Below are 25,762 nucleotides of genomic sequence, written 5' to 3'. Positions count from 1 at the left end.
GTACGCTAATACCCTGACCGTCAGATCTGTTTGATCATCTCGCAATTAAGGTTTAATTATTAAGGGCAGATTAGTATTTTTCATTCTTGTCACAGGGGTAATTCAGACATTTACTTAAAAACAAAGAAATTACGCGAGTTCGTTATCTCCAGCATCCCGGTAATTACGATCAGTATCAGTTTCAATTAATTTCCATTTTCAAATTATAAAATTAGCGGTTATTGGTGGGCGATTAGGGCTTAATCATTTTTTTCATTTTAATGGATCCACAGAGTAGTAATGCTCGAAACACAGAAGATGTCGAATTTGAAGATGCAGAGGTCGATACCGGACTTGAGGATGCAGAGCATTATCGGAATCCGACATCAGGCAACGACATTACCTTAGACGATCAGACTAGTAAGTTGTAAAGTAAATGGCTGTATTAAATGTGTTGTGTTTTATCTCCATCATTTTCATAGTTATTAGTTTCTTGATTGTGTTTTTAATCACGAGTGTTTGGTTGAATGTAAGAGAAGTTTAATTTACCGGGTGGTTTTTGTTTATGCGGTATTAGATTTTCAAGTGTTATTAATTTTACATGCGTTATTTTTATAGTGATGCGTTTTTTTTTTTCAATGTTCCTGATTCCGAAGCGTTATTATTTTTACATGCGTCATTATTTTTACAAGCGTTATTTATATTGATGCGTTATTTTTTTTCAATGTAGCTGAAAGATTGTATATCCCAGAGGTAGCTTCATCATGTGTTCCTGTTATTGGAATGGAGTTCTCTTCCATAGAACAAGCATATGTTTTTTATCAGACATATGCCAAGAAGGCAGGGTTCTCCGCTCGAAAAGGAGGTGAACATCATGTTGGTGGTATTATTAGGTCTAAGTATTTTGTGTGTTCAAAAGAGGGGCATAAACCACAGGCATTTGATGATAATTATTCGAAGTTGTCTAAGCCATATAAACGTAGGAACAGACCGACTATTCGAACCGGCTGTAAAGCACAAATTAAGCTTTGTTCGACGGATGGGGTGTTGTTTAAGGTTGATAAGTTTGTTCAATCGCATAATCATTCATTCGTGTGCCCCAAAGACATGCACTTATTACCAGCTTATAGACATCTGTCTGAGACACAAGAAGAGATGATATGGGAGCTTGGTACATTGAATCTTGGGCCAGTGAAAGCCTTTAATATAATGAGAAAAAGATACGGCGGGTTTGAAAATATAGGCGCAACTAAAGACGATTGCAAGAATTTTAGAGCTAGGATACATAGCTACATCGGACAGTATGATGCAGATATGGTTATCAATAGGCTGACCGATAAAAAGAAGTTTATGGTTGATTATTCATTCTTTCATTCGGTCGATGAAAACAAACGATTAACCGGCCTGTTTTGGGCCGATGGCTTGTGCAAACGTAACTATGCTGAGTTTGGAGATGTCATATCGTTTGATGCTACATTTAAAACCAACAAGTTAGTCATTAGTTCAAGCTTTTTACTGGTATTTTTTTTATAATCATCTTGTTTTTTTATATTCATTTTTTGTATTCACATTTTGAAGGTATAAAATGGTTTTTGTACCTTTTACTGGTATTGATAATCATTGTCGAAATGTGACACTTGGAGCCGGGTTGTTAGCATCCGAAAGCATTGAATCATACAAGTGGCTTTTACAATCATTTTTGAACTCATTCGGTAAGCAGCCGAATGTGGTTGTCACTGATCAGGATCCCGCGATGAAACAAGCCATCGAAGCAGTGTTCGATAAGAGTAGGCACAGATTATGTATGTGGCACATAATGAAGAAACTTGCTGATAAGGTTAGGTTCAAATAGAGTATGCGTGATTATGTTAGAACTGGCGTAATAGTTGTATTCAGTTCATATCTTTATTTGACCAGACTAAGAATAGTCATAATGCGTTATTTATTTTTCTACATGCGTTATTATGTGCTTTATTCTTTTTTTCATTACACCGTCTAAGTTCCAATTCTTTGGTTTAATAGGTCGGACATCAGCTGTGCAATAACGAAGACTTTAAGAGACGTATGTGTGACATTGTATGGACAGATTCGATTACGCCAGAAATGTTTGAGAGAGAATGGAAGCTGATAATGATTGATTTCGGTCTAACTGAGAATAAGTGGCTTGATGATATGTTTTGCATGAGATCTTCGTGGATCCCAGCGTTCTATCGTCATGAGCCTATGTCTGGGCTTATGCGGACCACTTCTAGATCAGAGAGCGAAAACCATTTTTTCTGTCAAGTTGCGAATTCTCAACTTACCCTTGTTGAGTTCTTTAACCATTTTGACGGTGCAATGGACATTCAAAGATTCAACCATCGGAAGAATGACCATATATCTAGAAATACAGTCCCGGATAACTTTTCTGAATCTACTCTAGAGGATGATGCCATGAAAATTTACACCAGGTCAATTTTTGCTGATCAACAGGCAGAGTTACAAGGAACATTGTCCGAGTGCCTTCCTATAGAGACTAAAATTGAGGAACCTTTTTTGAGGATAAGTATGAAGGATTGGAAAGCTCACGGCGACGGTTTATTAGAGGTAATAATATATACATCAGCTAGTATGCGTTTATTGCCAAACCATGTTTCCTTTTTATTTTTTTTTTATTATTTTTTTTTGTGTAGGTATGTTTCAAGAAGGGCGAGGATGTAATTGCATTATGCACGTGTCGCAGGTTTGAACAATATGGATTGTTGTGCAAGCATATATATTTCGTGTTCAAGATGTTCAAAGTGAAGGAAATTCCCAACAAGTATGTAATGAGAAGATGGACTAAAGATGTGGTACCGAATGATCTTAATAATACATTTGATATTACTGTTGACGGTGATGATGCGCATAAAAAGGCCAAAGAGGTTGCGTATGAGATTATGCAGACTGGAGAGTATCTTATTGGTAATCTGATCAAAGATTTCGATCATCTACTTATAGTTAGGGATCGGATGAGAGAGATGAAAGAAATGGTTGATGAACTTCGCATAACCAAGCCCATCGACCCTAAGTTTGATAGATATTCACGGTTAATTGGTTACGAGAAACCAAACACTGACGAGCCACCTACAGTCCGTGTGCCAACTGGTATTAGAAACAAAGGACGCGGTTCACATAAGCGCATTAAATCAAAAAAAGAGAAAATTATTAGTCTAAAAGGCAAGAGAGGTCGGACATGCAGTCACTGCAATATCAAAGGTCATGACATTCGAACTTGCAAGGTGTTGAAGGGTGAAGCTACTGCTGCTGCTGATAAGGTTGCCAATAAGGAGGGGAGGAAAAGAAGAGCAATTCAGTTAGAGAAGGATCCTAATTTAATTGATGAAGAGGACGAGGAGGTTGAAACTGGTGACGAGGAGGTTGAAACTGGTGACGAAGAGGAGTTTGAGGAGTCCGACGAAGCAGAAGATAGTGATTTTGAATGCGAAGACGAGTAGTGTTTTAACAATACAGACATTCCATATTTAATGATTTTTGTTGTGACTGAACTTTTATGTAATCTATGACATTCACATGGTTTTTTTTTTCACATGATATGGGTGATTATATATCTCAATTGTTTTTTTTACCCCTTTTTTTGTGATTAATCATAACCATACACAGGACTTTTTTTTGAAATGGAGACTTCAAGTGACCAAACACTGATTCTCATCTACGTAACTAGCGTATTAAAAGGTACAAATTCATGCGTGATAATACGTAACATGCATTTTTTTTCATATCAATATTGCTAAACCAACATTCAAAAAAGTATGAGACATCAAGTGACATAACACTGAGTCTCATCATCACAACTAGCTATGGGTGGATGATTTTACCAAAATATACCCCCACATATAAGTTCAATACACACAAAACTAGACTTTAAAACCACCATTGTTCAAAATACCAACAACACATTAGGTCATCCCGAAAATCAACAAAATAGTTTATTAATCAGCCATACCACTTACTTCGGTGACATTATCTTCCCAACCTCCTTCTCGGACGTATCCATCTTCTCTTCAACGGTCTCCACTGCATCTTTCAGATATGAGTATACTAAGTTATCTGCCGATGCTTGATCCTTCATCAGTTGTATTGCTTTATCCCTTAACATGGACTTCGGTTCTTCAAGCAGAATTCCCCACACTTCCTGGGTTTTTTTTTGATGTTCTAATATCCTGCCCTGCACATCGAGAATACTGTTACAGGAGTTAACATTACAAGCAAGTTCCGTTAACCTGCGGGTATTCAAGAGCTCCTTGATTGCTTCGTTTGCGGGATTTGTCGACATTGTTGTTCTTGAAGAGAGTCTGATATATGTTTTTTTATAGTATATGCCTAATGGGAGGGGTGAGTGAATCTTATATGTGTGTTATTGGGTAATTAATTTTGGTAGTTGAGAGATATTTTTGGTAAGTTAAATTTAATATTTTACATCATTACAAGTCTCTACAAGTCATATCGACTTAATACTAGTCTATATAGTTATAGGGTTTAATTATTTTTATACATCAAGTTGCATACTGATAATGTCTGCACAATTATCACTGCATGCGTTATTTTTGTTAGTTCATGCGGTATAATTTTATAAAAAATTGACATGCGTTATTTTTTTTAGTTAATGCGGTATAATGTGGACTAGCGTGATTTCATGCCTAATTAAAACTGGGGCATGCGTTTTTTTTATAATTCCTGCTGTATAAATTGGTCATGCGTTATTTCTTATATTCAAGCGTTATTTTTTAACAAAACTACAAAAAAAAAAAAACAGCTGTCATGGTCAATAATTTTATATTGTCCTCTTGCTCTGCAATTCCCTTTTATATATCGATGAAAACCATTCATTTTTTATCCGTTCAATTTTTATTTTAAAACATGGCAGAGTCTTGTAATTCATCGAGTGGTTCGTCTTCCTCATCAGGTATGCGTGCCTATCTAAAAAAGAGAATTGAGGATCAAATAGCTGAAGACAAGTCTTGTAAAGACTTGCTAGAAACTAACATTCATAGGGTCAGAGAGAACATGAAAAGGAGGGAAGAAATACTGAATTTGTTGTCTGGTATGTCAGATTCAAGTGTCAAAGAGGTGGCTATGATGTTTATGGTTGATCTTGGCAAGCGAGATGAGAAACAGTTAAAACAACTCGCGGACGCCATTACCGTCTTGGGATGCTCTATGGAGTTGAAGATCCAGTTTCTAGAGACTTATTTCTGATGGTTTTTATGTATCGTCAATCATATATGGTTGCGAAATCATGTCTATCTAAGTGTTTTTTATATTTTTGTATGAAAGTTGTGTTTTTGAATAATGAAAATATCCGACTAGTTTATGTTTATAACTAGAAATTATTAGAATTATAAATAGAAATAAAAAATCCAAATGACAAAGATGTTTGGAACAAAAGACAGCAAGATAGTAGTCCTACGACTTTTCATTTTGTTTCCTCTTTTTGAGCTTGAAGAACTGCTCTAATCTGTTACTTATTTTGCTATCTAGATCGTGCAAAGCATTAGCGGGGATCGAATTCGCCATAAAGTCCGTAGCTTTGTCGTATACCTCCTTCCTTATAAGATTGTAGTCGGACAATACAATCTTACTAAGATACCTGTACCGCAAAAACCGTAGTTGTGAATCTTGCATTGCTTTCTGGTCTTCCGTTTTAAACCCTGCATTCCATGGAGATTTGCCCTTGTATGTCTCCATATGCCTCATAGTGAAGACACCACAGTCACTACCGTTTTGAAGAGTTCTCCACTCCATTTCCTTTCGAATTATTTTTGCTTTTTCCAACTTTGTTATCCACTCTTTTTGTCCAAGTTTGCCTTTTAGGTATAGCACTAGGACTCTCCGCTATAAGCACGATAAAAAATCATATTATTACCTATTCATCATAAGGATAAAAAGCTATTTAGAATTACCAGCTTTTCGGGGCGTCCACGGTAGCGTTTGGTAAACGATTCGGCATACCGAGAGTTATCGATTAACTCGATATCTCCATTTTTCATGTTAAAGCATAGGCACCAGTAATGATCAGAAAGTAGTACTGGAATGAAGATGAGATCAACTTTGTCAACTTTCTTCACCTGATACTTACACAATATATCGTCTACGCCTGGTCCGAATACTTTCAATCGATCACTATCTGTGATTTTTGGCTCAAACATTTCGTCTTGCTGCAAGATTTTTCGCGATTTTTTTCATAAAAAATCAAACCATGCGTGATTAACATATTTAGTGATTTTTTTCAAAAAAAATGCAACCATGCGTGATTAACATATTAATTTTTCAACCTTTGCGTGATTAATGTTGGAAAACTTACCAATATTGTAGTTGGTAAGAACAACCTGTAGGGTGATGATTTTCTGTCCCTTTTTTTCTCTTCAAAGTTTAAAACATCTACAAATGTGTCCATTCCACCATATGATATGTATTGCGATGGGTGGAAGGTTTCAAATATGATTTTAAGCGCTTCGACTCCACTGTCAGACTTGTATATCAATGTCCTGTTGTTTTTTAATACCAACAAAGAAAAGTTAAAAAAAAAAGATGAAAATTCTTAACTAATTTTTAGGATTCAAAATCTTACCCAATATCTCCCATCGGAGCTAAGAGATAACAGATGATGTTTTGGTCACGTACCAAAAGTGGCTCATATAGGTTGGTTACCCTGTTGCAGTAAGGCGATCTATATGCGTCACCTAGTTCTGCCAGCCGCTTTTCCCTCTTTTCCCTGATCATCTTGATACGCGTTGTTACTAGCTATGTATGCCTCTCGTCATCCGTTTTATTTGTGTTCGCTGATACAGGAGTTTTTTGATTACCCGCACTTGATGTTTGCAGGATTGGAGCCAATTTTAAAAGTGTCTCAACAGACTGCATTTCTGCTTCGGTCACTTCAGCAGGTTCATCAGCTGATGTTGTCGGAGGCTTATCTTTATCATAGGCGTCGGTTATTGTATTCTGTTTATGTGCTTGTTGTTGACTGCACTCTGCCAAATTTACAGGTTGGTCCATGTTGTTCACCACATCTGCTTGCGCCACTGTTTTCATGTTTGATTTGGATTAATTTGTTTTGTAATCACAAGCTAAAAAAATGCACCTTTGTTTAGTAATGAACATATTTTTGTTACCTTCTGTAGTCTGCCTGTATACGCCTGGTTCGATGGTTTGTAAGGCAGCCAGGCACGAGTCCGAAATACCACCATCATCAAATGGGGTATCATGAACATCATCACATCCTATAAAATCCCATACGTTTTGTTTTTATTAATCATAATTTCACGTAAATATTAACAAATAAGAGAAGTTATTATATACCTTTATCTTTCACCGTGTTTTGATGTTCCAATTTTGCATCTCCATCGCCCTCTAACTCTTGATTTGTTTCGCCACATTGTCCGACTTTGTTTTGAACCACCTCATCACCAGCATAGCTTACTTCAGCAGGTATCGAAACTGTATCCGTAGAAACGGAATTTTTAACCGCATCATTCCATCTTTTACACCTTTCCATAATTTCAACATCCCAGAAAAACTTCTCCTTTACACCCTTAACGAGAGCATTCATATCCGAAACAAGAGAAATGTATTTCTTTATATTATTGTCCATTGTTTTCAACAACACCTGCGGAATTGGACAGTCAAAAAGATCAAGCGTGATTAACAGTTATAGCGTGATTACAAGTCTAAGAAGCCAAGTTGCAAAAAGTTCAAGCGTGATTAACAGTTCTAGCGTGATTACCAGTTTAAGAAGCCAAGTTTCATTTTTTTACAAGACCATTCGTGATTATCAAGTTCTAGCGTGATTAACAGTTATAGCGTGATTCCCAGTTTAAGAAGCCAAGTTTCATTTTTCTACAATACCATGCGTGATTATCAAGTTTTATATCATGCGTTATTAATTTGTTACCCAGTATGCGTTATTACATCTACAGAATTATTGTCTAACATCATAAACAAGCTCTATAGCATCTCTTATTGACAGAAAAAAAAAATAAATAAATAAAAATAAAAACAAACAAAAAATCAAGTTTACCTTTTTATTTTTTTTCGAGGCTTCCCACGCAGCATGATCATAGATCACCCCGGTTAGTTGAACTGGAGTGCTGCAGTAGTCAATCTCTTTTTGCGTTTGTGTCCCTATGTCCATTTCATCTAAATTCATGTCTGAAATATGTTCATTCGGATTCCACCCGTCAAACCAATCCGTATTTGATGGTATGTCTCCTTCGTCAATCGGATCCTCCCCATCCAGGTTTCCAGTCAGGTTTCTTCTGTTGTAGACATGTGTCGTATCCACTGGTGGTATCATGTACTCATCCGTATCTTCCATCTCATCTAATGTATTGAATTCGGTGAGGTTTTCTTGTACCGCAGCTGCCTCGTGTATCGGGATGTTGTCAGCGAAAAGGTCAGTGTACACCGTCGATGTGTTTTCTTTTACGATTTCGAATGGTGCGGTCGTAGCCTCTTGATTTTGATGATCATTGCCATTTATGCGCGAGGCAGTAACATGTGGTTGATCCTGGCGATTATCATTTGCTCCTTCGTCTTCTTCCACTTCATCACAATCTTCAACACCTAGCGGCCCGTTGTTGTATAAATATTCTTCCACGTCGTCGATCATACCAGAGGTTACATAATGTATGACAGGCATTTTGACAGGTTCATCGAAAATTTTGTGTCTTTGGTTGAAATAATGGCTGTATAGAAGCTGCATATTGTTTTTTGAAAAAAAACAAATTATTAATATTAATATCGTATTTAGCATAACCGTTAAAGATGTGTACATAACATACCGTTAGGAATGCAACCGGGCCATTGTATTGTGAGTCTAACTTTTTCCAACCTTGTCTTGTTCGTTTCAGCGATTCTAAAACGAAGGAGCACCAGTCCAGATTTGGAATGTCTTCCTCTTTGTCAATTGCAAGTAGAAAACTTTGTTTAACAGTTGTTGACTTTGTTATCTCTACAAACAAAGTGTTCCAGTAGGCTAGGAAATTTAGCTTGAATAATCGTCCGCCAGTGGTTTGCTCTGACATAGTTCTTGCAAGCAAAGTATGAGTAATTTTGTTTGTGTCTGGCCACTGGTTTTTGAACTCATCTATGGTTGTTTCTGCGCCTTGAGTAGCCGTATTTTTCTCCACTATTGCTCCTTTTCTAGGCTTATTTTTTTCTCGTACAATAACATTACCCTTTGGAATACCAAACACGTCATGTACTGAATCTCGGGTGATTTTTATCTTGTGATTTCCTATGTTTAGTGTGCTGTATTGCTCGTCATAGTTTCGTACGAGCCAATACCCTAAACGTGTGCTTATATGATAAAGCTTTATATTAAGGACATCACCAAATCCAATGCTTTTCACATCCGCCACCTGCGCTTCAGTAAAGTGCTTAACTGTATCCAAAAAACCTGAAGGACTGCACCGTAGGCGTATTACATCATGATGATAATGATAGAACGGTCTTGGTTCTGACCTAAAAGGTTCTGCATCGGTAATCTTCCGTTTCCCCTCGATAGGATCCATCTGCTTTTCGTTTTTCGATTGTTTCTTTTTTACTGGTTCAAAGTCTTCACCATCTTGGTTAGTTGTAGTACTTGGCCTTTTTCTTGTGTTTTCACCTCTTTTGACTATCAAATTTCTAATAGGTTCTTCAAAGTCATCATCATCATCTTCTAGACTATAGTTTGTATGCTTTTTATTAACCTTTGATTTATGAGGTTGCTTTGTCATAATCGCCTGAATCGGGGGCTCAAAATCATCATCATCATCAGCAACCCCTACATCATATTCCAATACAAAGTTTTTAAAAGATGGGATGAATCATGCTAATGCTGCTTGCTATCTCAAAATCTACAACTACACAATTTTTAAGCTAGAACCGGTAGGTCATATCAATATGTAATAGCTATCATACTAATGCCGCTTGTTACCTCTAAATCCCCAATTTTACAATTACCGCAGAAACCCAAAGATTATAAGTTTCATATCCCAATTCACACTGTAATCTGATTCAATATTTCCATATCAATCTTGCTAATGTTGTTTGATAGCTAAAATGATTCAATTACACAATTAGATCAGACGCCCCAAATATCAAGTGGTAAAATGCCCAATTTCACAATGTAACCTAATTCCGCTAGTTTATTAAAGAGAATCATCATCTAATGTTGAGCCTGATAATCCCGCTTCTACATATTAATGAATCAACAAAAAATTACGCTTGTTCTTATCAAATAACGCTAGTTAATCACCCTAATTTTGGCTTGAAAAACATCAACCAACATCAAAACTGTAGTTATGCCGCTAATGTGCACCGGCAAGACAACCTAATTCTATATTTCCATATCAATCATGCTAATGTTGTTTGATAGCTAAAATGATTCAATTTCACAATTAGATCAGACGCCCAATATCAAGTGGTAAAATTCCCAATTTCACAATGTAACCTAATTCCGCTAGTTCATTAAAGAGAATCATGATCTAATGTTGATCCTGATAATCCCGCTTCGACATATCAATGAATCAACAAACAATTACGCTTGTTCTTATCAAATAACGCTAGTGGATCAACCCTAATTTTGGCTTTAAAAAACAACAATCAACATCAAACCTGTAGTTATGCCGCTAATGTGCACCGGCTTCACCGGATCATTTCTTTTCTTGCTCCTTCTTTCTCTTTTAGCTGCTTCAAGGTATAATGTAACCGCCGATTAGTTCAAGTATAAGGTTGGGACTGTCTAACAAAATAAACGGGATTGAATCGATACCTCTTAATGCCGTATTCGTCATTCTCAAGTGAAATCGATGTTCGTTACTATTTCACCGTTGTTAGTCTTCTTTCACCGACGGTCGGAATCGTCTTTTCTCCGTCGCTCCGAGTCGTTTGAAAGTCACCGAATTTTTTGATGAACAAATATGGTTATTGATTAGATACTGAGATTTAGCCGGGATTTTAGGTATAGGAATTGACCATTTTAACCTTTGATTCAAATAATTACGTTTTAGCCAGACCCTTAAACATTTATTTAATCCCGCTTTTAATCGTTTGATCCAACGGTCAGGATTATAACGTATGTTATGTACGATTAGTCATTATGTAGGTTAACCGACCTCTATATATATATATATATATATATATATATATATATATATATATATATATATATATATATATATATATAGGGGACCGCTAAAATGAGAACCACCTCGAGTTGTAAGAACCGTGAGAACTACACCGTACGGGCGAGGTGGACCAAATTTTTTTTTCATAAACGTAGATGCGTGTATTATAAACACATTTGTAAAAAAAATTCAAAAAAAAATGTCGTGTGTGTAGTTTTGAGCACCACAAGTTTGTGTTTACCATAAACACAAACTTGTGGTGCTCAAAACTACACACACGACATTTTTTTTTTTGAATTTTTTTTACAAATGTGTTTATAATACACGCATCTACGTTTATGAAAAAAAATTGGTCCACCTCGCCCCGGATCAAAAAGTTCTCACGGTTCTTACAACTCGAGGTGGTTCTTATTTTAGCGCAATTCTGTATATATATATATATATGTATATATAGGGTAGGGCTAGGTAGAAAACCCTTATGTTTTTAGAAAACTCTGGAAACTCAAAACTCCCCCCATTTTTACCCAACCTCCCGACATTTTTTTTTTTGAAAAAAATAACACATGTAATATACATGTTTTTAAGAGTTTTGGGCCAAAAAAAACAAAAAAGCGCCGAAGGGATGTTTTTAAAAAAATAAACAAATTTCAGCAAACTCCGGGTGACTAACATGTGTTAGGCAAAAAAGGCTGAAACTTGCTGAAATTTGTTTTTTTTAAAGATCCCTTCGGCGCTTTTTTGTTTGTTTTTTGGCCCAAAACTCTTAAAAACATGTATATTACATGTGTTATTTTTTCAAAAAAAAAAAGTCGGGAGGTTGGGTTTTCTAGGGTTTTCTCAAAATGGAGTGTTTCCTACCTAGCTTTAGCCTATATATATATATATATATATATATATATATATATATATATATATATATATATATATATATATATATATATATATATATATATATATATATATATATATATATATATATATATATATATAGGCAGAGGATCATGAGAAAACTAGATATAAATGAGAAAACTAGAAAACTAACTAAAATCCACTAAAAAGGAGGGGGTGGGAGACTTTTAATGAAGGAGGGGGGACTTTTAATGAAGGAGGGGTAAAATTGAAAAAAAAATATATAACTTTTCAAACATTTCCCATTTCTCCATACATTATGTAACACCTCGAAAAATTTCGTCCAATAATGTCTTGACACGTGTCATAAGGTTCCGTTATGTGAAAACATACTTTAGAGGGACTAAAAGTGACAAACAGTGAAAACTATGGAACGTAAGGGTTCAGAGTGTCAACAAGGGATAAATAGACTCTATGATAACCCCACATAATGTTTATAACCTTTAACGGATGGTTCATGGATCATACGACGCGGAAATTGCCCAAAAGTGAAGTATTGTAAACTATAGGGGCCAAAAGTGTCAACATGTTTAATTTATACCTCTGAGTGAACTTTTGGCAGACCCGAAGCTTTGTATAGCTAAAATATACTCACTAGAATATGTGGTAAAAATTTCATGAAGTTTCGTCAACGTATGAGAAAGTTATGGCCAAAACCGTACTTAAGGGACTAGAAGCGTCAACGTCGAATTTCAGGGCTTTTCGGTTGAGCGCAAAGTTATCCGAAGGCATTACCATGTTGGTAAAAGTCCTAAGGTCCTTAAAAACCAAGTTTGGGGGTTTACGGGTCGAGAAAAGTAGCCGAAACAGCACGTACAAGCTCAGGGACCATTTCTGCCAAAGATTGAAACTTGTTGGCTGATCAGGAGGGTCAGGCGACCCGCCTGGACATGCCCAGGCGGGCCGCGTGGGACTGCCAGCGACAGAAATTCGATTTTTGGGTTATTTGGGTCCGAATTCAAGTGTTATACAGCTCATTTTCGCCTCCTCTTGCACCAATAGCATGCCATGCATGCCTACTACTACAGGAACCTCGAAATCTTGGCTTTAAATCAGATTATTGATCATTTCTTGATCATTTTTCATTGTAACCAAGTGCTCTCAATATTCAAGAACTTCAAGCAAGCTCTCTGGAGGAAATCTGATCATCAAGGCCGACTTCTAGTGTCCACTAAACATCTTTAGGACTCTTGTAAGCCTTCAATTCGTTCTTTAATCCATTTTTGCTTTGATTATTAGTAAAAGTCAAACTGGGTGTTCATAACCTTTGACTTTCTGATTAAACGGATTTCTTTCAATCATTTCTCGAATTGAAACTTGTTATAGATTGGTATTTATGTGGGAAACAAACCCTCTAAAGGTTACTAACTGATTCCCACTACATGCATGCTTAATGTCGAGTCAAACCTATTTCTAAAAAGTCAACAGAAGCGATTTTTGTGAAAAATGACATGATTAATGATATAGATGACATGCAACCTGATTGATCATTGAAAATAACTTGTAATATATATAAGAATGTGTTTTAATCATCATCAACTCGACAGTCTATAGTATAGCCGCGAATCGGAACCGAAAGTCTTGTAAAACGATTATTTCGTAGACTATCGATTCGGATTCATACATGCATGTTCGAGATCTGTATTGGAAAGTATTTTTGACTATTTTCATTTTAGTTGAACTTTCTGGAATTTTCTTTGATTGAGTCTATGTTTAGCCTATTCGAATGCATGTTTCCGGTTTATGCATAAAGTTGACTATTTTGCCCTTTTCGATTTAAAACGGGATTTTTGGAAAAGTGAAAGAATAGAAATCTTTATTTTTATTATATAAACTTGCACCGAAAGTTTCGGATCAGTTGGTGGTCCAGATTGTGAGTTATGGCCATTAGCGTAAAACTATATTATAAATTTACATAAACGGTCCTTTTCGCGTAGAACCCGTTTCTGGCCACGTTTTGATACGGAACTTTTTACCAACAGATGTAATATAATATTCTGGGAATTTTGATGATTTTTAATTAATTTTTGGCTGAACGGATCCTAGATCACCTAGTCATTTCGGCTTATGTCGGTTTTGACCGTTTTAGCCATAAAATGAGTTTTACACCTCCTTTTGACCCGAAACCTTTTTCTACTGATTTTATATGATGAATAAATTATTTTAAGTATTCTGGAAATATAAAAATCTCAGATTTATTGTGAAAACCCGAAAACGCCCTTAAATCGTATTTTTAGCGTTTTAACGCATAGTAAGGCGTTATACTTGTTTTAAACATATAAGACCTATACCTACTGATGTGTTTAGCATATTTTCATATAAAAACAGTAAGTATAAGTATATGAACTCAGATTTCCAGTTTTGGCATTTTTAGCCCTTGTGAAATTACTAAATTACCCCTACGGTGCATAGTTTGGTTTTAAATGATATATTTGGTATATGGGTCATACCCTACTGATATAATATGTTATATTAAGTATATTTACTGTATGAACCAGACCCGAAACCCAGATTTCTAATTTTACCCTTTTATTATCTTTTAAATGACCAAAATGCCCTTCTAAGGCATAAATTGGGTTTAAAATTATTCCGGGCAATATGGAACATAACTTACTGATATAATATCATATTTTAAGCATATTACATCAGGGAACTTGCATTTGAATCTTTGGTCTACCCGTATCACCCTTTTCGCGTTCGGTTCGGTTTACGTAACTAGTTTGCGTAAATTGACCGAAACGGGTCAAACGATATCATTTTTATTTCAAAATCCAGAATGTATTTAGTATACCCATATTATACAAGTATTCAAACTTGTCGGGTCTAAATCACATTCTATCCGGTCTTTCGCTTAATCGTGCGTAAACCGTATCATTCCTAAAACTAACCGGTCAAAGCTTAGGCTTAAATAAAGGACCCGTTAGGAATCTAATAGGTTAATTATAAACCTTTGTTCCAGATTAGGAGGCCCGGTAAAAGCTACCACCACTTATCGTTTGTGACTTATACTTGCTCAGGTAAATACATTTTGACTTATTTTCCCTATACGGGCTTGGGGTACGGTATTTAAAATACCGCTTGATCGGGCGCACAAGTCCTGCGCCCTATGGGTGTACAGTCTTGAATAGCTTGTGTGATTTCGTTTAAACAGTCTTGTCTTACTTAAAGGCTTTGGGGGGTTATTGACCATGTCCCGGATATCCTTGGCATTATCTTACGAGATGGCCACGACCAGAGCACGGGGTGTAGGCGTACACCCGTCGTGTATAACTCTTTGATGTGGTGTGTCAATTAAATCTCTAGCCCGGACAGTAGATCCCGGGCCACCAGAGATATAAGTGCATGTAATTCGTTCACAAGTTTATATTATATAAATATCCCAAGTTAATAAAAATATTTATGCCTTGTGCATTTAAATAAATTTTCAATCATTTTCAAAATGAGTCAGTCGATTTGTATTTACCAGTGTAAACTGACGTATTTTTCCCAAAAGATTAAGTGCAGGTACTATACGGAAATAGGCTGGCTGTTTCCTAGAGAGCGTCCACAATAGTCTCGCAAACTCGGACGACATTTATCTGTTGAACTATTTATTTCTATTTTTATTTGATCCGCCTGTGGATCCATTTCAACTACTGTGATATTTATTATTACACTTTATTTAAAGTTGAAATGTTTCTATTCTGCTTCCGCTGTGCATTATTATATTGTGTTGATTGTCTATGACGATGCCAACTACGTCACTGTACCCCACACCGGGCCCACCGGTGACACGTGGAAATCGGGGTGTGACAGGTTGGTATCAGAGCCAACGCTGAGTGAATTAAACACTAGTCTTTTGTGTTTAATCTCAGTTACACAATTGCACATTCCTCGATTTTCGAGTCTAGACAAAGAACTTAGGAAATGTTCGACATTTCGTTTAATTTATTTCTATTTATTATTGCATTGTCTTACATATATTGTTGTGCAACTTGTTTGATTTTTGACAGGATCAGGATGCCGCCAAGGATGAGAGGTCGTGGAGGATTTCCTACATCGCACGATCATGAGGCTGGCCCCTCGCATAGGCGGGCTCCATCCGCTACACACCACACAGCCGCCAACGACCTTTGGAGGTCTTTTGCCGAGCCTGCTAGGCATTCGGTTTCCGCGAGCACTTCTCCGTCATTACCCCACTCGTTTGGGCCCCATTCGGAGAACGGGCCCCATGGTTCGCATGGATCATACATACCATTGCACCAGTCACCGCACCAGTATCCAGCGCCAGCCTACCAGGGTTTGTATAACCCTAATGCTTATGTGGAGGAGCCAGTGGGCCACAACCCACTCGGGCCGGAGGACCATTTTCCGGGAGGGCACGAGATGGACGTAGACGAGGATACGGACCCGTCGCTACCACCATCAGGTACGCCTAACCATCCGATTGAGATATCGGATGGGTCACCATACACTGGATCACCATTTAATGGTGTGGATAGTTACGAGGAGAGGTTTCGGCAGTATGATTGGTACCACACTCCTAGCCACAACTCTCCGATGCTTCAATCACTCCATGGTACTCCGATGCTCCAATCGCTCCATGGTTCACCGGTGCACTCGCAGCACCACTCGCAGCAGCTTCAGCAGCAGCCGCCTCTACCGCAGGACCTATCTGAGGCCCTGTGGCGTGACGTGATCACCCCGTCACCACCGCCGCCACCAGTCTTACCTCCTCCGCCTCAGAGGCCTAGGAGGAACGCGCGCATGTCTACGCGCGGAGGGATTCGCATAGGCACCCCTCCACGTGTTAGTAGCAGCCGCTACACGTCTCTACCCGGGGAGTCGGAGACAGGGGAGTCTCAGCATCCCGTATCGGAGGTTACTTCTGTTCCGATCCCGCCTCTGCCGCCGCAGAATTTCGGGGAGCCGATTCCAGCCTTCGCCAGCTCAGCGCCATTCGACCCATTCGCCCAGCTCTATCCTCAGGGTTATGATTACACGGGAGACCCTTATTGGCAAGCTATGAACTACAGCTCACTCCCACCCAGTGGTCCTTTGGGAGACACTTGGACTGCTGGGCAGTCTACTTTTGGTTACCCTCCGGGTTACCAGCAGCCACCGCAGCCGCAGCCTTACCAGCCGCCGCAGCCGCAGCACTACCAGCCACCACCACCGGCGCCTATGATGTCGCCGCCGCAGGTTCAGGAGATCCTGCAGGGGATTGACAGCATGCGACGCGAGTTTCAGCACAATATGCGAGAGGATCGCCGACGCACCAGTGGCATGTTTAAGAAGGTATTTGATTTGCTCAAGGGTAAGAGCAAGAAGGATCGTTGAATCCTTCGATTATCATTTCATGTACTCATGTCCCTGCGTGGACATTTATTCCAGTACTCTACCCCTGCGTGGGTATATCTATCTTTCTCTACCCCTGTGTGGGTATGTTATCCTGTTAACCCCTGCGTGGGTTTGTTTTATTTTATTTTGTTATTGTTGTACTTGTTTAGCCCTTGCGCGGGCATGTTATTCATGCTAGTTATGTTATTTCAAAGTCCCGTTTAGGGCAATTATGTACTGGTATTTTATTGGAAATTTAAATGGTTAATTTGAATTTATCATTTTATTTGTATGCATGAATAATATTAAAATAATGGAGAATATCAATTTTTATTTGATTTGCCATTTTATAAGAATCTTAGTAAGGTATAACCTAGCCTGAATGCCTTATTAACAGGCCTGGCCCTGATGGTAAAACCTGGTTGAAAAGATTCAACTCCCTGTTAACATCTGAGAACATGTTAACATTCTTGACTAAGCATGATTCGTAAAATCACACATGTCACCCTTTTAATAAATTATCTACAGATTATATCTGTATACAAGTCTATTAATGACTTGATACCTACGGGTTATGACTATGTCATATAGTGGCAGTTGTGGTCTATGACTCCCTGCCTAGTAAAGAATTTTCTACAGATTTTTATCTGTATACAAGTCTATTAATGGCTTGATACCTTCGGGTTATAACTATGTTATATAGTGGCAGTTGTAGTTTATAACTCCCTGCCTAGTAAAGGATTATTTGTTTAAATTATACAATTTATAATCCTGTAAAAATCTAAATTTATAATTTAGTAATTGTCCGTTGTGACTAGGCCTATGGTGCCCATATATATATTTTCATTCCTTGATTGCTAATAAAAGCCTGAATGAAATTTATTAAATTAACTACTAAGGTTTTTGATACCATGGTTAATAAATCGTCTAGAACGATAATACTGTTAGGTTCTAAATAAGACCTTGTCCTTTATTGTAGCTTAAAGCTACGTTGGCCAAATCGGAAGAAACCAACAGTCATTCTGGGGAACGCTCAGATAATGCAAAGATTCACGTTACCGGTGCAGAGTTGCAAGCACTGATTGATAATGCTGTCGCCAAGGCTATGGATAGGCAGTTCAAAGAATCTAGTGGTACTCAGAGTAGAACCCGCTCAGTGACGCATGTCAAGGCTAAGACTCATTCAGGGGCTCATAGTAAGCCGCCGTCTAAAAAGAGTGAGCCGAAGAAAGCCGAGGATGATAATCATTCCTCCAACCACAGCAGCGTCCCAAAGCAGGAGATCGAACTGAAACGTGACACGTACAGCAGGTCCTGTACGTACAAATACTTTGTATCTTGCAAGCCCAGAGATTTCACTGGGGAAAAGGGAGCCGTCGATTGTATGACGTGGATTGACGAAATGGATACTGTGGTGGATATCAGCGGGTGTGCTGATAGAGATGTTGTAAAATACGCGTCCCAGTCGTTCAAGGGAGACGCGTTAGCATGGTGGAAGTCACTCCTACAAGCTGCCGGTAAGGCCACACTGTACGGTTTGTCATGGGAACAGTTTGTGGCCCTGATTAAAGAGAACTTCTGTCCGCAGCACGAGGTCGAGCGAATCGAATCGGATTTTGTATCCTTGGTTATGAAGAACCTCGATTGTCAAGCGTATCTTACTACGTTCAACACGCTGTCTCGTTTAGTGCCTTACTTGGTGACCCCGGAGCCGCGTAGGATTGCTCGATTCATTGGGGGTCTGGCACCGGAGATTAAAGCCAGCGTCAAAGCTTCAAGACCTACTACATTTAGATCCGTAGCGGATCTATCCCTCTCCCTCACTCAAGACGTGGTTAGATTGAGAGCTATGAAGAGCTCCGAGGAGAACAAACGGAAACGTGAGGATGACACCTCACGAAGATCTGAAAAGCGACATAGAGGGAACAACGACCACAGGAAAGGGTCGGGGTCTAGGAAAAATGATCATCAGTCGGGTGAGAAACCCAGATGCAAGATCTGCAGGAGGCACCACTTTGGGAGGTGTCGGTTGGAAACGAAATCCCAGTCTTCGGAGAAACGTTGTGGAATCTGCAAGTCCACAGATCATAAGGCTGTGGATTGCAAGAAGATGAAGGATGCAACGTGTTTTGGTTGCAACGAGAAAGGGCACATTCGGCCCAACTGTCCAAAGTTTGCAAAGAAGGCCGAGGAAGGGAAGAAGACTAATGCGAGAGTCTTCAGAATGGACGCAAAGGAAGCAGTCCTTGATGATAACGTCATTACCGGTACGTTTCTTGTAAATGATGTTTTTGCTAGAGTCTTGTTTGATTCAGGAGCTGATAAGTCGTTTGTAGATGATAAGTTTTGTAAACTGTTGAACCTTCCTGTTAAAACCTTAAGTGTAAAATATGAGGTGGAATTAGCCGATGGAACCTTAGAAACCGCCTCAACTGTTCTAGATGGATGTGTTATATCCATTAGGAATCATTCCTTCCCGCTATCCTTGCTTCCCTTTAAGCTAGCTGGATTCGACATAGTGATAGGCATGGATTGGTTGTCGAGTAACCAAGCCCAGATTCTGTGCAACAGAAAGCAAGTAATAGTTAAGACTCCGTCTGGTGAGTCACTTACTATTCAAGGAGATACCCAGCATGGATTGCCCGAGCAAGTGTCCATGCTCAAGGCATCCAGATGCATGAAAAAGGGATGTGTCATTTATATGGCACAAGTTACCATAGATGAGCCGAAGCCGAAGATTGAAGATATTCCTGTTATTTCGGAATACCCTGAAGTGTTTCCTGAAGAACTACCCGGGTTGCCACCGGATAGGCAAGTAGAGTTTCGGATAGATATCATTCCAGGCACTGCACCTGTAGAAAGAGCACCATACAGATTGGCACCAACGGAGATGAAGGAGTTGAGGACGCAGTTGGATGATCTATTAGCTAAAGGTTTTATTAGACCTAGCTCGTCTCCTTGGGGAGCGCCAATCTTGTTCGTTAAGAAGAAGGATGGTTCGATGCGTCTGTGCATCGATTATCGTGAGCTTAACAAGGTCACTATCAAGAATAGATATCCGTTACCCAGGATCGACGATCTGTTCGATCAGTTGCAAGGAGCAAGCAATTTCTCCAAGATTGACCTAAGGTCAGGATATCATCAGTTGAAAGTCAAGGATGAAGACGTACACAAAACCGCGTTTAGGACTCGTTATGGACATTACGAGTTCCTAGTGATGCCGTTTGGGCTCACTAACGCACCAGCCGCGTTCATGGACCTCATGAATCGCGTCTGCAAACCTTATTTAGATAAGTTCGTCATAGTCTTTATTGACGACATCCTTATCTATTCGAAGAGCCAAGCTGATCATGAGAAACACCTTCGTTGTATCCTCAAACTTTTGAATCAAGAGAAGCTTTATGCCAAATTTTCGAAGTGTGAATTTTGGCTTCGAGAAGTCCAATTCCTTGGACATGTTGTAAGCGAGCGCGGTATCCAAGTAGATCCCGCTAAAGTCGAAGCAGTCATGAACTGGCAGGAGCCGAAGACTCCTACCGAGATTCGCAGTTTCCTCGGATTGGCAGGGTATTATAGGAGGTTCATCGAGAACTTCTCAAGGATTGCTGCGCCCCTAACTTCGTTGACCCGTAAGAAGATTAAGTTTGATTGGGGCCCTAAGCAGCAGGAATCCTTTGACATTCTGAAGCAGAAGCTGAGCAATGCGCCAGTGTTGACATTGCCCGATGGTATAGACGAATTTGTGGTGTATTGTGATGCATCACATACTGGCATGGGCTGTGTACTCATGCAGAAAGGCAAAGTCATTGCCTATGCTTCTCGCCAGCTAAAGGTGCACGAGAAGAACTACACCACCCACGATTTGGAATTGGGTGCGGTTGTATTTGCTTTAAAGCTATGGAGACATTACTTGTATGGAACCAAGTGTATCATCTATTCGGATCACAAGAGTCTTCAGCACTTGTTCAATCAGAAGGAATTGAACATGCGTCAAAGGCGATGGATGGAAACTCTCAATGATTATGACTGTGAGATAAGATACCATCCAGGCAAGGCAAATGTGGTTGCCGACGCCTTAAGCAGAAAAGAAAGGGTTAAACCGATCAGAATCAATGCCAAGCGCATTGAAATAAGGAATAATTTGAATGAAAGGGTGTTAGCTGCACAGAAGGAAGCTGTGCTGGAAGCTAACTATCCTGCAGAAAAGTTGGGAGTAACTGAGGAGCAGTTATCCCACGACAAGGATGGAATGCTACGACTAAACGGACGAATATGGGTTCCAGTATATGGAGGACTTCGGGATGTTATCCTCCAGGAAGCCCACAGCTCTAAATATTCCGTTCATCCTGGGGCTGATAAGATGTACCAGGATTTGAAATCAAACTACTGGTGGATTGGTTTGAAAAAGTCCGTGGCCGAGTATGTGGCCAAATGTTTGACTTGTGCGCAAGTCAAGGCTGAGCATCAGAAGCCGTCAGGTTTGCTTCAGCAACCTGAAATTCCCAAATGGAAATGGGAAATGGTGACGATGGATTTCATCACCAAGTTACCAAAGACGAAAAAGGGAAATGATACCATATGGGTCATAGTTGACAGACTGACTAAGTCAGCTCATTTTCTACCCATCAAAGAGACGTATAGCTCAGATATGTTAGCTCAATTATACGTCGATAAGATAGTGGCGCTACATGGTATACCTATATCTATTATCTCCGATAGGGATACTAGATATACGTCACATTTTTGGAAGAGTTTCCAACAGTCGTTGGGCACTCGTTTGAATTTTAGTACGGCTTATCATCCTCAGACCGATGGTCAGAGTGAGCGTACTATTCAAACTTTGGAAGACATGCTTCGAGCATGTGCGATCGACTTAGGTGGTAGTTGGGATAAGAACCTACCACTGATTGAATTCTCCTACAACAATAGCTACCATTCCAGCATAAAGGCTGCGCCTTTTGAGGCCCTATACGGTAGAAAGTGTAGATCGCCCATTTGTTGGGCAGAAGTTGGAGATGTCCAGTTGTCTGGACCAGATATCGTCTTTGAGACGACAGACAAGATCGTTCAGATCCGTGATCGTTTGAAAGCTGCCAGGGATAGGCAGAAAAGTTATGCGGATCCTAAGCGCAAGGATTTTCACTTCGATGTAGGTGAAAAAGTATTGCTCAAAGTATCGCCTTGGAAAGGTGTGATGAGATTTGGAAAGAAAGGCAAGCTGAGCCCGAGATACATAGGACCCTTCGAGATAATCGAACGTGTCGGGGCAGTCGCTTACAAGTTAAACTTGCCTGAAGAGCTTAGTGCCATTCATAATGTGTTCCATATCTGTAATTTGAAGAAGTGTTTCGCTGACGAATCACTGGTTATACCGCATACAGATATACACATAGACGAAAGTCTAAAGTTTGTTGAAAAACCTTTGTCGATTGAGGATCGACAGGTAAAGAAGCTTCGGAGGAAGCACGTGCCTATTGTAAAGGTCAAATGGGATGCCCGTAGAGGACCCGAATACACGTGGGAAGTGGAATCCACGATGCAAGAGAAATATCCCCATTTGTTTGAATAAATCTCGGGGTCGAGATTTCTTTTAAGGGGGTGAGGATGTAACACCTCGAAAAATTTCGTCCAATAATGTCTTGACACGTGTCATAAGGTTCCGTTATGTGAAAACATACTTTAGAGGGACTAAAAGTGACAAACAGTGAAAACTATGGAACGTAAGGGTTCAGAGTGTCAACAAGGGATAAATAGACTCTATGATAACCCCACATAATGTTTATAACCTTTAACGGATGGTTCATGGATCATACGACGCGGAAATTGCCCAAAAGTGAAGTATTGTAAACTATAGGGGCCAAAAGTGTCAACATGTTTAATTTATACCTCTGAGTGAACTTTTGGCAGACCCGAAGCTTTGTATAGCTAAAATATACTCACTAGAATATGTGGTAAAAATTTCATGAAGTTTCGTCAACGTATGAGAAAGTTATGGCCAAAACCGTACTTAAGGGACTAGAAGCGTCAACGTCGAATTTCAGGGCTTTTCGGTTGAGCGCAAAGTTATCCGAAGGCATTACCATGTTGGTAAAAGTCCTAAGGTCCTTAAAAACCAAGTTTGGGGGTTTACGGGTCGAGAAAAGTAGCCGAAACAGCACGTACAAGCTCAGGGACCATTTCTGCCAAAGATTGAAACTTGTTGGCTGATCAGGAGGGTCAGGCGACCCGCCTGGACATGCCCAGGCGGGCCGCGTGGGACTGCCAGCGACAGAAATTCGATTTTTGGGTTATTTGGGTCCGAATTCAAGTGTTATACAGCTCATTTTCGCCTCCTCTTGCACCAATAGCATGCCATGCATGCCTACTACTACAGGAACCTCGAAATCTTGGCTTTAAATCAGATTATTGATCATTTCTTGATCATTTTTCATTGTAACCAAGTGCTCTCAATATTCAAGAACTTCAAGCAAGCTCTCTGGAGGAAATCTGATCATCAAGGCCGACTTCTAGTGTCCACTAAACATCTTTAGGACTCTTGTAAGCCTTCAATTCGTTCTTTAATCCATTTTTGCTTTGATTATTAGTAAAAGTCAAACTGGGTGTTCATAACCTTTGACTTTCTGATTAAACGGATTTCTTTCAGTCATTTCTCGAATTGAAACTTGTTATAGATTGGTATTTATGTGGGAAACAAACCCTCTAAAGGTTACTAACTGATTCCCACTACATGCATGCTTAATGTCGAGTCAAACCTATTTCTAAAAAGTCAACAGAAGCGATTTTTGTGAAAAATGACATGATTAATGATATAGATGACATGCAACCTGATTGATCATTGAAAATAACTTGTAATATATATAAGAATGTGTTTTAATCATCATCAACTCGACAGTCTATAGTATAGCCGCGAATCGGAACCGAAAGTCTTGTAAAACGATTATTTCGTAGACTATCGATTCGGATTCATACATGCATGTTCGAGATCTGTATTGGAAAGTATTTTTGACTATTTTCATTTTAGTTGAACTTTCTGGAATTTTCTTTGATTGAGTCTATGTTTAGCCTATTCGAATGCATGTTTCCGGTTTATGCATAAAGTTGACTATTTTGCCCTTTTCGATTTAAAACGGGATTTTTGGAAAAGTGAAAGAATAGAAATCTTTATTTTTATTATATAAACTTGCACCGAAAGTTTCGGATCAGTTGGTGGTCCAGATTGTGAGTTATGGCCATTAGCGTAAAACTATATTATAAATTTACATAAACGGTCCTTTTCGCGTAGAACCCGTTTCTGGCCACGTTTTGATACGGAACTTTTTACCAACAGATGTAATATAATATTCTGGGAATTTTGATGATTTTTAATTAATTTTTGGCTGAACGGATCCTAGATCACCTAGTCATTTCGGCTTATGTCGGTTTTGACCGTTTTAGCCATAAAATGAGTTTTACACCTCCTTTTGACCCGAAACCTTTTTCTACTGATTTTATATGATGAATAATTATTTTAAGTATTCTGGAAATATAAAAATCTCAGATTTATTGTGAAAACCCGAAAACGCCCTTAAATCGTATTTTTAGCGTTTTAACGCATAGTAAGGCGTTATACTTGTTTTAAACATATAAGACCTATACCTACTGATGTGTTTAGCATATTTTCATATAAAAACAGTAAGTATAAGTATATGAACTCAGATTTCCAGTTTTGGCATTTTTAGCCCTTGTGAAATTACTAAATTACCCCTACGGTGCATAGTTTGGTTTTAAATGATATATTTGGTATATGGGTCATACCCTACTGATATAATATGTTATATTAAGTATATTTACTGTATGAACCAGACCCGAAACCCAGATTTCTAATTTTACCCTTTTATTATCTTTTAAATGACCAAAATGCCCTTCTAAGGCATAAATTGGGTTTAAAATTATTCCGGGCAATATGGAACATAACTTACTGATATAATATCATATTTTAAGCATATTACATCAGGGAACTTGCATTTGAATCTTTGGTCTACCCGTATCACCCTTTTCGCGTTCGGTTCGGTTTACGTAACTAGTTTGCGTAAATTGACCGAAACGGGTCAAACGATATCATTTTTATTTCAAAATCCAGAATGTATTTAGTATACCCATATTATACAAGTATTCAAACTTGTCGGGTCTAAATCACATTCTATCCGGTCTTTCGCTTAATCGTGCGTAAACCGTATCATTCCTAAAACTAACCGGTCAAAGCTTAGGCTTAAATAAAGGACCCGTTAGGAATCTAATAGGTTAATTATAAACCTTTGTTCCAGATTAGGAGGCCCGGTAAAAGCTACCACCACTTATCGTTTGTGACTTATACTTGCTCAGGTAAATACATTTTGACTTATTTTCCCTATACGGGCTTGGGG

At 38.8% G+C, this 25,762-nt stretch overlaps 3 protein-coding genes and 1 long non-coding RNA gene across 4 annotated transcripts; 1 reads left to right on the top strand and 3 right to left on the bottom strand.

The window, feature by feature from the left end:
* Positions 1-762: 762 nt before the first annotated feature.
* Positions 763-3,455, top strand: LOC110910925 (protein FAR1-RELATED SEQUENCE 5-like). The gene is made up of 4 exons (XM_022155504.2): positions 763-1,469; positions 1,558-1,816; positions 2,002-2,565; positions 2,652-3,455. The coding sequence occupies exons 1-4, from the start codon at positions 763-765 to the stop codon at positions 3,453-3,455; spliced, it is 2,334 nt and encodes a 777-aa protein (XP_022011196.2).
* Positions 3,456-5,424: 1,969 nt separating this feature from the next.
* On the bottom strand, positions 5,425-6,171 carry LOC110913362. Its single transcript, XM_022158199.2, has 2 exons — positions 5,922-6,171; positions 5,425-5,853 (listed from the first exon to the last, which is right to left on the bottom strand). The coding sequence occupies exons 1-2, from the start codon at positions 6,165-6,167 to the stop codon at positions 5,425-5,427; spliced, it is 675 nt and encodes a 224-aa protein (XP_022013891.1). The 5' UTR covers positions 6,168-6,171.
* Positions 6,172-6,372: 201 nt separating this feature from the next.
* LOC118487393 lies at positions 6,373-6,746 on the bottom strand. The gene is made up of 2 exons (XR_004881735.1): positions 6,590-6,746; positions 6,373-6,506 (listed from the first exon to the last, which is right to left on the bottom strand). It is a non-coding gene; the product is annotated as an uncharacterized LOC118487393 (long non-coding RNA).
* A 16-nt stretch (positions 6,747-6,762) lies between these two features.
* On the bottom strand, positions 6,763-9,740 carry LOC110913363. Its single transcript, XM_022158200.1, has 5 exons — positions 8,802-9,740; positions 8,039-8,716; positions 7,321-7,627; positions 7,134-7,241; positions 6,763-7,043 (listed from the first exon to the last, which is right to left on the bottom strand). The coding sequence occupies exons 1-5, from the start codon at positions 9,738-9,740 to the stop codon at positions 6,763-6,765; spliced, it is 2,313 nt and encodes a 770-aa protein (XP_022013892.1).
* Positions 9,741-25,762: the final 16,022 nt, after the last annotated feature.

Source organism: Helianthus annuus, chromosome 15, assembly GCF_002127325.2.
Source record: "Helianthus annuus cultivar XRQ/B chromosome 15, HanXRQr2.0-SUNRISE, whole genome shotgun sequence".
NCBI lineage: Eukaryota > Viridiplantae > Streptophyta > Magnoliopsida > Asterales > Asteraceae > Helianthus > Helianthus annuus.
This window is presented reverse-complemented; position numbering and strand designations above follow the sequence as displayed.

What these genes read in the sequence shown, in the direction of transcription:
- LOC110913363 (XM_022158200.1), bottom strand. Translation starts at nt 9,740, where the DNA reads ATGACAAAGCAACCTCATAAATCAAAGGTTAATAAAAAGCATACAAAC. An exon ending in GCCCGGTTGCATTCCTAACG is followed by an intron (nt 8,717 to 8,801) that starts GTATGTTATGTA and finishes AACAATATGCAG; the next exon opens with CTTCTATACAGCCATTATTT. An exon ending in CCTCGAAAAAAAATAAAAAG is followed by an intron (nt 7,628 to 8,038) that starts GTAAACTTGATT and finishes CCAATTCCGCAG; the next exon opens with GTGTTGTTGAAAACAATGGA.
- LOC110910925 (XM_022155504.2), top strand. Translation starts at nt 763, where the DNA reads ATGGAGTTCTCTTCCATAGAACAAGCATATGTTTTTTATCAGACATAT. An exon ending in GCTACATTTAAAACCAACAA is followed by an intron (nt 1,470 to 1,557) that starts GTTAGTCATTAG and finishes CACATTTTGAAG; the next exon opens with GTATAAAATGGTTTTTGTAC. An exon ending in ACGGCGACGGTTTATTAGAG is followed by an intron (nt 2,566 to 2,651) that starts GTAATAATATAT and finishes TTTTTTGTGTAG; the next exon opens with GTATGTTTCAAGAAGGGCGA.
- LOC110913362 (XM_022158199.2), bottom strand. Translation starts at nt 6,167, where the DNA reads ATGTTTGAGCCAAAAATCACAGATAGTGATCGATTGAAAGTATTCGGA. An exon ending in GTGGACGCCCCGAAAAGCTG is followed by an intron (nt 5,854 to 5,921) that starts GTAATTCTAAAT and finishes TCGTGCTTATAG; the next exon opens with CGGAGAGTCCTAGTGCTATA.